This window comes from Cyclopterus lumpus, chromosome 14 (genome assembly GCF_009769545.1).
Source record: "Cyclopterus lumpus isolate fCycLum1 chromosome 14, fCycLum1.pri, whole genome shotgun sequence".
NCBI lineage: Eukaryota > Metazoa > Chordata > Actinopteri > Perciformes > Cyclopteridae > Cyclopterus > Cyclopterus lumpus.
In genome coordinates, this window is record NC_046979.1 from 4161393 (window position 1) to 4171692 (window position 10300).

The 10300-nt window shown below is 39.5% G+C and overlaps 1 protein-coding gene across 1 annotated transcript; it reads left to right on the plus strand.

Moving 5' to 3' along the window:
- The first annotated feature begins 420 nt into the window (after positions 1 to 420).
- Positions 421 to 5877, plus strand: htr3a (5-hydroxytryptamine (serotonin) receptor 3A). Its single transcript, XM_034550445.1, has 9 exons — positions 421 to 490; positions 1299 to 1462; positions 2474 to 2518; positions 2730 to 2839; positions 2929 to 3098; positions 3509 to 3669; positions 4471 to 4681; positions 4872 to 5108; positions 5567 to 5877. The coding sequence occupies exons 1-9, from the start codon at positions 421 to 423 to the stop codon at positions 5875 to 5877; spliced, it is 1479 nt and encodes a 492-aa protein (XP_034406336.1).
- Positions 5878 to 10300: the final 4423 nt, after the last annotated feature.

Sequence of the window (10300 nt, forward strand, 5' to 3'; positions counted from 1 at the left end):
CTTTATGTGATGAAAAGGAGATTAAACGTATAGGAACTTTTTGCCACCAGTAGAGTGAGTAAACACTCCGAACAGTCTCTTAATTGGACTACATCATCGTAAACATACTGGCCAGATGTCGGCACACTACTTAATTAGACGATCACTCAGACTCGATATACGATCCGGTCGCCGGCTTTCATTTCTGCCGTCTCTCAGCTCCATTTATCTGGCAGAGAGCACGGAGGAGGAGTGGCGTCAGGGCAGATTGGCTACACCCAAACGAGATGAGTGACACTAACAAGGTTTTTTTTTTTGAAAAGCGGATGCGAGTGGTAAGCGATGGAATAAAGCGGATGGAGATGGAGGCATTGCGCGGCCTCTCCGTCAAGACAACAACCCGCAGGAGGGGGGGAAAGAAAACACGGGTGACCTGGCACCATGAGACTGTCATCAGCCTGGAGTGCACTCATCTTCCTTCTGATTCAAGGAGCATCAAGAGCCTGCACAGGTACGGCAGCTTCTGTTTTCACTGCAATGCTTTCGAATATTTTTTTTTTTACGGTTGGTCGACCTTATTATGGAAAAGTCCCTCAATCGTATGCATCTGCCAGCAAATGTTGTCCTTTTAATTTCTTTTAATTCTTTCAAGTTCTCTTCATTTCTTTTTAGTACTTTTAATTTCTTATAATTTCTGAGGACACATAGTATGTTGACTGTGTGGTCTGACTGCAATATTAGACTCAATTGTTACTCACATACATTTTTATTATATTAAAAACAAGATGTAGTGAAAGTCCTCTTTTCCAAAGTGTCCTCCAATTCAGAAAGGCATCACAGTTTATGCGTCTCAAAAACTATTCACCCCCAAATTACAATAAGAAATTATATTTAAAACTAGCAACAACACGCATAGTATTAATAATAATAGTGGGATTAAGGCCATTATGTCACCAAATATACAGTATGTAGTTTTAACATATATATTCGTATACATTTGTTGAAGACACGTGTGTAATACAGAGCTAAAAGAAGGAACATAGTGGTAAAAAAAATCATTATAATAACATAACTGACCCTTATATATAACCCCATACAATCAACAATAGGGGTAATATATATATATATATATAAATACACAGAAAATGTCTGCTCTATTATGTTGAATCAAGAGGTTAACGCATGTTTAATGTGTTTAATAGCTTTTGATTTACCATTTGTTTCTTCACGTATCCTCTCTTGCTGACAATACGAGATAAACACGACTTCTTCATGTCGGTGCACGTAACACGACTTTTATATTTTTCACACATTTTCAGTGAAGAAACTGGGCGGCAGCTCGGGACGATTCGCCAACGCCACGTTAGTGCGGCTGTCTGAGTTTCTGAGCGCGGGGTATAAGAAGGGAGTGAGACCAGTGAAGGACTGGAGGACGTCCACCATCGTGGCCATAGACCTCATGGTTTACTCCATCCTCAATGTGGTGAGTTACCACTGACCTGTACCACTATGCAGTTTCATGCATATCATCTACTGTGCGTATTGTAACTCCTTTTAATTATTGGTTTATATTCCATCGTACGAACCTCTTTTGGTTTATATTTGATTTGTAACTTAGCCGCCACATTTTGTGCAGACTCTTATGCTGAAATACCACCTGACCACCAAGTTTTCTTGTGTTATTATTATTATATTTGATTGACACACATTTTATTTACGACGCTCTGAAGGACAGGGCCTCGAGATGAAGAAATAAAGCCGGCGCCTTCATCACTTTAGACACCGACCGGGTGTTGTGCTTTATACAGAGTGGTTCTTTTGATATAATTTTACTCACACGGGTCAGAAACAATCCGACGCAGCCTGGCACTGACATTTAATTTCACTATAACAGCCTACTGATACTATTAGTTTAGCCTTTTTCTTATTTGCATGCAGAAATACCATGTTTTAGACATATAAGAAAAAAGAAAAGAAATGTTGATTTTGAATTAAAACGTTAACATTATAATTGAATCTTCATTATAATTGAATCCTCCATACGGCCCTACCGTACTCTATTTACTGGAAGTGTTGAATTAACATCTGTGGCCCCAGGTCGTATGCTTTTTTTTTGCCTATTATTTTTATTTTTTTAATCCGGCTGTTGTTTTTCAGGCCTGTTGGCTGCGTTTTAATGGTGGGTTCTGAATCAGAAACGATTAATGGAGCAAAAGAAAATTGGTCAAAACGTAAAGAGGAATTAAAATCACGGTACATAATGAATATAGTATCGAGTCAACAAAGATCTGCTCCATTGTCACCGATATCGAATCCAACATTGGTTATAAATGCATCCTAAAACAGAACATATACTTGAATTGAAAACATCGACATGTGGGTGTTACATTTCAATGTTATGTAAATATGCAATCAGCAGAATATTAAATAAGTTGATGTATTAAAAATACAATAGATTTAAAATAAAAAAAGCATGTCTTCTATTCCACAACAGGATGAGAAGAACCAGGTGTTGACAACGTATGTATGGTACAGACAGGTGAGACAAAGACAACAACAATTAATCACAACATGTGCTATATAGACGCTACATGCAGAACACAGCTGCTTTTATTTATTGCATTATTACACTATCAATTCCCCAATGTCTGCATATAACATATGTTAGTGAGACACTATTGCTTCATGCTTTATTTAATCTGTAACCTAATATTCACTAATTTAGCTTCTTCCTTTCGACAATACTTTAGTCGTGGACGGATGAGTTCCTGGTGTGGGACCCGGAGGACTTCGATGAAGTCAAACAAGTGTCCATACCCACTACGAATGTGTGGGTGCCCGACATCCTCATCAACGAGTTGTGAGACCTGCCATTATTTATTCTATACCTGTGAAAAAAAACAACAACAACAAGCGGTATTAGTTGACATGTTTGTCTGTGCCTCGCAGCGTAGATGTGGGGAAGTCTCCGGACATACCGTATGTGTATGTGACACACGATGGGCTGGTGCGCAACTACAAGCCCATCCAGGTGGTCACGGCCTGCACTCTGAACATCTACAACTTTCCATTTGACGTCCAGAAATGCAGCCTCACCTTCCAGAGCTGGCTACATACCAGTAAGACGCTCATCCCTATTTCTTTTTTTTCTCCCCAACACACTCATTCACAATGTGATTGAACACTTATTGTGGTTTAAATCCATCAAGTTAATTGCAGAGATCTGGGAATTCAGCGTAACCGCGAAAAAAAGATAGAAAGTACGACGAGGCGAGGTCAACGTATTTAGAGGAGAAAAAACATTTAAATTCAATTCTATGTTTACGTACTTTTAGTTTAGTTTCTAGTTTGCATGCTACTTACTTTTATATACTGGATTGTAATTGTTTTTAACCAATTTGTGCACGATTAATAATTGAAATAATGAGTAACAATTCAGTAAAGTCATTGTTACATTGGGTTTTTTACTAAGTTAGTCAAGCCACGGCCGGTTTCATGCCGCTCGAGACGTTGTGCTTTCGATTTGCAGTCGATGACATCAACATCACCCTGATGCGAAGCCCCGAGGAGCTCAGGGAGGACAAGAGCGTCTTCATGAACCAAGGCGAGTGGGAGCTGCTCCACATACTGTCCAACTACAAGATCTTCAGCGTCGACAATGACGACTACTACGCCGAGATGAAGTTCCATGTGAGGAGTTGAAATAGCGATTTGAAGGCGTGCGTGTGCACGCGTAGTATATGTGAAGCATGCATGTGGTGCATCGAAGCTTTTGTCTTTTTGACCTCGGTTGCCTGACCTCAAGACATGCGAGACTGCTGCTATTAGACATTCATTATGATCTTCTTCCTTCTCTTTTTTGAACTAAAACAATTTCCCCCCCCCCGAGTAATATATGCAACAGGGGCCTAAGTACCTAGCTACAGTAAATGTATGCACAATAATTACTCTGTCTAGCTCACATATGAGATCTCTCAAGAATTAGGAAATACACTTTTATTGAACATAATAAATTAACATACGTTTATGACGTTTCTGCCATGGAATCAGTCAAATTGTCTTAGAGATCGATTGGCCTGGTTTATATGCTGTGATATGAAGCCAAAACATATTATAACCTTATTTTCTGTAAAGATATCCTTCTTCCCGCGGGGGAACACAGATGACCCGTCGCTGGCAAGAGTTTAACAAAACTAAACAAGCTAAACTTTGCTCCAAATATGAACACAAACTAGAGCGAGTCGTGATCCTAATGACGGGTGCTTTTGTGGCCTTTCTTTATTGTTTCAGGTGGATCCATTTGTATTTTTTTTTTACGGGTTTAGTTCGTATGGCTTAAACCAACATGTTAATCATTGACATACAGTAAGACAGAGCCATGGCACCTTGTTCCCCTGGTTTATTTAAATGGTTATGCTAAGCTAAGCTAAGCTAAGCTAACCGCGTCCTGCCTTTTTCGACTTGACTTTTAAAAATCTTATATTTTCGCAGGTGGTGATCCGGCGGCGTCCGTTGTTCTACACCGTGAACCTGCTGCTGCCCAGTATCTTCTTGATGGTGATGGACATCGTGGGTTTCTATCTGCCGCCAGACAGCGGCGAGAGGGTTTCCTTCAAGATCACTCTGCTGCTGGGCTACTCCGTCTTCCTCATCATCGTGTCCGACACTCTTCCTGCCACGGCCATCGGAACCCCTCTGATAGGTGACCGGGAATGCATATTGCATTCGGAAGAGGTTTCTTTTTCTTCAAAGGAATGATTTTAAAAATCTTATTTTACCTCGAAAATTAATGTGGCAAAACAAAGTCTTATGTGCACTGATAATTGGAGGAATCCCAGGTTATCGTCATCATCTAACGACTCTTTTTTTATTTTATTATCTGTGCCGTACAGGTGTGTACTTTGTGGTTTGCATGGCCCTGCTGGTGATCAGCCTGACAGAAACCGTCCTGATTGTGCGTCTGGTCCACAAGCAGGACCTGCAGCCCCCGGTGCCCCACTGGGTGAAGTACTTGGTGCTGGAGAGAGCTCCGGCCCTCTTCTGCATCCACAAGAAGCACAGCCTGTGCCCCACTCTGTCCTCCCAGGGCACCGACCTGGAGCACTACAAGGACAACAACTACGGGACTGGTAAGGTACAGGGGAACTCATGTGGTTTTTCACTCTTGTGCCGATTAAGCACAAGTCTGTATGTATCACGTCTATTCAGATTGTTTTAATCAAATGAAAAATGGATGGAAAAATACGTGATACATCCATTTACAATGCTTCCTCTGTGTGAGAATAAAAAAAAACCCCACTGCATTTCCTTCCTCCACACTTGAATGGTCAGCTAAATGTACTTTTTCAGGAGACGCGGGTGGTTGGGTGGGAAATGAATCACCGGTAGTCGGGGCTGATAATGAAAAAGTCGATGAACTCAAAATGGGTTTGAATCCCCCTTTCGATCGTGAATGCGAGTTTAACATGTTTAGCCTCCTAATGGCACTAGAAGAAAAGGTTATCCTCTTAGTTTGAACCTTCAGACCTAAAAACAAAAACGACACAATAAAGTCAAAACGAAGCCTATCCTTGTCCCGTCCCTGCAGCCCAGTGCCCCCTCCACCACACCTGCGAGCTAGGCCGAAGGCTCAGCCACCACGACAGAGAAGGCCGGCTGCTCGGCCTGGGCCTGCCCCCGTCCAGGGACCACGCCCCGCCGGTCATGGACAACATCCTGCACGAGGTGACGGCGATACGCCACTTCCTGGAGAAGAGGGACAGGTGCCGGGAGGTCGCCAAGGAGTGGCTGCAGGTCGGCTACGTGCTAGACGTGCTGCTCTTCAGGGTCTACTTGGTGGCCGTGGTGGCCTACAGCATCACGCTGGGCACGCTGTGGTCCGTGTGGCAGGTCGCATGAGGTCGCCGTGGACACGAGCTCAGTGGGGAAGAGAGCGTTGAATTGGGGGGAAAAAAAAGGCCAGTTATTGGCTCTGTGCCCTGTGTAGCTCAGTGGATACAGAGAGGCACTCGCATATAGCAACGAGACCGGGAAAGGCTTCCTGTGGTTGGAACCTATGTACAAAAGGTCCAGTAACCAACTGTCCTGACACATATTATCGTTATTACCACCGTCATCAATTTAGGTTTGACCGGAGAGTTTTAAAAGTTGCATTTCGCGTGTGCGGGATGAGATGTTTTCAGAGCCTGACCCGAGGCTTTTTTTGTTTGTTGAGATGCCCAACAAGCAAAGCATGAAAGCAAAAGTTAAGAAAATGAAAATCAAGAAATATAGTAACCTGGCAACAATTAGTTTGAGTTTCTTGTTCATATAAAAGTGAAAACACATATATATAAAAAACTTAATTTACGATGGAGTTAATAAAAAAAAAAAAAGGGATGACTGGACCACAAAGCATCATAAACTTGTTCCAGGCCCTTCTGGTGGCGGAGGAGCCACATAAAGTACTTATTTTTTTTATATTTCTGTCTGGTTGAATTTGGAATTGAAAAAAAGGTTTTGGGATATAATCAACCCATTTAAAAAAAAAAACTATTTAGTGCCTTTTTAAAAGGTCTAATAAAACCTGAGAAGAAACCAGAAAAAAAAAAATGTGTTGCATCGACAGAAAAAAAAAAATGTGTTGCATCGATGGAAAGAGGCAGGTTGTTGAGCAGCAGGACATTTGTACATTTTAAAGTTTTAATATCTCGGCGTAAAACATCTACATAAATAAACACGGTATGTATTTACATTGATGAATACATGAGAAATGTATATTCCTCATTGTTCTGTGTTTGGACTCATGGTTTAATGCACTTATTGTAAGTCGCTTTGGATAAAAGCGTCAGCTAAATGACATGTAATGTAATATTAGTAAGGTAATAAATGCATACGATGTGTTTTCCACTGCATGTATATTAAGGAAACATTTGACTGCATGCCCCCCTTCCCTTGAATGTCGACTTTAGATAGATATACATATTCACACAGAGTGATTAAGCATATTATTGGTTTATTTGGTTAAATCACAAGTCTGTAAGTAAAATACATTGACGTAATGTCTAACGTCAACGTCTCATATTAATAAAATATGTCTCAAATCTATCGTAATGTTGAACGTGATTTCTGTAACTCACCGCTCGGATATAGCAGATGTTTTTCTGTCATTATGTTGCAAGAAATAAAAGAACATAAGCAAATAAATTGTAAAACACGATGAAATGTTGTCAAAGCTCTCGTCATTATTAAGAAGTGTCGTGTCAGCCTTCTTATTCAGTTTATTTTCAGTTTATTTATTTTTTTATGCAACGAATGATTCACCGCTGACCTCCGAGTGACATTTCATTCCAATATAATGTGTGAAATACAAACATTTTGAAATCATAATTGCTTACAATGAAATAAGAAACAGCTAAACTGTAATAAAAATAATTAGCAGTATTGAAGTAAGTAGTATATATTTATTAGCAATAATGAAAAGTTAATGTATGTGTTTTATATGAATGTTACAGTATGCACATGGTCATAGCTTACATATTAATTTGATGTAATATGATTTTTTATATGATTTATCTCACCCACGTGATCGCCTAAAATAACCGATTACTTTATTTTGTTTATTCTGTCACTTCAGTAGTTTAAATATTGACAAATAGCACAATAATGTACCGCTCGTTATTGGCTACAAACCCTGCACAAACGTATAAGTTTGACCACGTTGATTATGAATTTTAAGCCCTGCAGTTCACAGTGGCAGCCAGAGGATGGCGCCGTGCACAACAGCATCAGTTTCCCCTCAGCAGTCACATATTATAGGTTTTCTCATTCAACCACAGGGGATAAAGTGTTAAAATTATTGAACAATAAGTCAGCTAAACAATAATAATACTGATAAAAATGTAGACGATATCTATATCTTTCTAGTAAAATGTAAAAGTTGCTTCTTATGACATCAGCATTTTATCAATCTGTGTATATTTAGTTAAACTGCCCTATGAACCAGACCTCAAATTAGTTCTATGTATTAAATTAATAAAATAAATGAATAATGTCTGGTTTCAAAGAGTATTTGAAATTCAAACCTACATTTTAAAAAACAAACAAACTCCGGGAACACCGCTTACCTAAACAAGCCATGTGGGTCAAAGGTCAGCGGTGAAACCTCACCAAAGGCTCATATCACCATCCTGACAAGCCGCTCACCATCCCCTGCCCTTTCCTTCCTAATGCCCCCTCGACGAGATCAAAGTCACACGAAAAAAATAAAATAACAATGACTCTCATTTCCTGTTTTTCTTTTCTGTCAAAGTAAAAAAAAAAAAAAAACACTTTGAATAGATATCTAAATAAATAACCACAGAGCCGCCATGTGGGTTTTTTTTTGTTGGCCAAAACACTTGGGAGTCAGTTCCATAAGTGGAGAGCTGCCTCATTAGTTTCCAATACACTGAAGTCAAGATCTGTAATCCTGCGTGCCAAAAGAGAGGAAATGAGCAACAATTTATATATATATATATATATATATATATATATATATATATATATATATATATATATATGTATATATATGTATATAGTGGTATTATTGGGACGCTTTTGATTGTTTAGACACAGACGTCTTGTGGAGCTCCATTGGTGGATGAAACTACAGCAACCGGATGACAATGACAATGTTTTCCTCACTCTACCCACATTTTTTTTTTTTTACGGTATATCGTGCAGATGTGAGAGCACCTCATTTTAATAATATATATATATATATATATATGTGTGTGTTATGGAGGGTTCGTCAACTGGGGAGCGTGCGTGTGGAGAGTTTGGCGTGATGGCACCAAATAGCCTTTTTGCACTCTCGCAATAGTTCATCAATCTAACGCCGTCTTCTACACTTGTTTACATACTAGCAAATTAGTTAGAGAGGGAGAAAACCGTACGCCACACACATTGAGAATGATTTGCGTTATGTATTAAACACGTTTTTTTCTTCCTTTTTTTATAACCGTTCGCCGTCTCCACGATCGTAAAGATTCCTCAAACGTGGAACTATTAGTCTTAACTTGCACTGGAACAATTTCAACACACCGTAAAAAGCTTGCAGTTTGGGTATAAGATTGGGCAAAGGTGACATCACTTGACCTCGACTCGCTTCCTCGATAACGGCGCCGCCATTGCGTTGAATTCCTATCCTAATCGGATGATGTAGGGCGACATGTTTAATATGTAAAACCACCAAGTGCATTCTGTTTTTTTTTATTTAAATTTTTTTATTAATCTTTGGCAAAAGTATTGAAACTTCCTCAGTTTGATTCAAGACCTGCTTTTACCAGTTATCGTTGTTTATTAACCGACATTACTACGATCCATCTTTCTGCCATCATTAGTTTTGCTTATTCAGCACAAACTTGGCCGTATACTGCAAAAAACAAAATACACACATTTAGCTTTTTTTCCCTGCGACCCTTAAGTTACCAGCAGTGGGCTCAAACATCCGTCAAGCTCAAAATCAAACGGTAACGTTTCTACCTGAAGGGAAATGTTACGGGGTCGTTACATTCAAACATAATCTTGCTCTCGGGAGCACGAATGTGCGCAATAGACTTCAAGAGTCAGCGTTTAGAAACTTTATTACACAAAAGACAAATGTTGGGCTTTTTGGGCTCAGTTTTCCAGTTTTATACGTAAAAAGATGTGTGCATTTCTTTGAGTGTAACAACGTGATAAGCAGACAGCAGCAGCTGGCAATAATGTACATTAAATACTACATTTATTGGTACTGTACCTTAATAATAGATTTGTGATAAGAGAAACACTGAACTGTGTAGTCAGATTTGTATAATGAATAATAATAATAAACATGGTTGCAGCAAGTCAAGTTCAAAACAAAGTCAAAGAACAAAATAAGTGCATATTTACTGCACACGATGCATTATATGTATAACAATGTAATGATTTTGCATAATATGTGTATGTTTGAGCTCCCCTGCATGAACACCGGTGGCAACATTAATAAATCAGACCCGATTATTATTCACCTCTTAAATAAATGCAACCTAAAGCTGCACTTAATATGACCGAGTTGTACCCACAAATGTGGAGACAAGAAGACCCAAAACAAACATGCAATTTAAACTGTCAAATAAAAAATAAATAAAAAAAGGAGGGTTAGAGGAGAACATAGAAAATATTAATGCAGCAAACCTGTCACATACTAATTATACACGTGCCGGTAGCGCCAGACAGTAAGTGTAACGTCGATGCCTGCAGGGATGAACCCGACGCGCACGAGATGAAAGAAAAGGAACGAGCGTCACGCAGGTGGTGCACAAACTTAGACCCAGAA

What these genes read in the sequence shown, in the direction of transcription:
- htr3a (XM_034550445.1), top strand. Translation starts at nt 421, where the DNA reads ATGAGACTGTCATCAGCCTGGAGTGCACTCATCTTCCTTCTGATTCAA. An exon ending in CGTATGTATGGTACAGACAG is followed by an intron (nt 2,519 to 2,729) that starts GTGAGACAAAGA and finishes ACAATACTTTAG; the next exon opens with TCGTGGACGGATGAGTTCCT. An exon ending in CCAGAGCTGGCTACATACCA is followed by an intron (nt 3,099 to 3,508) that starts GTAAGACGCTCA and finishes TTCGATTTGCAG; the next exon opens with TCGATGACATCAACATCACC.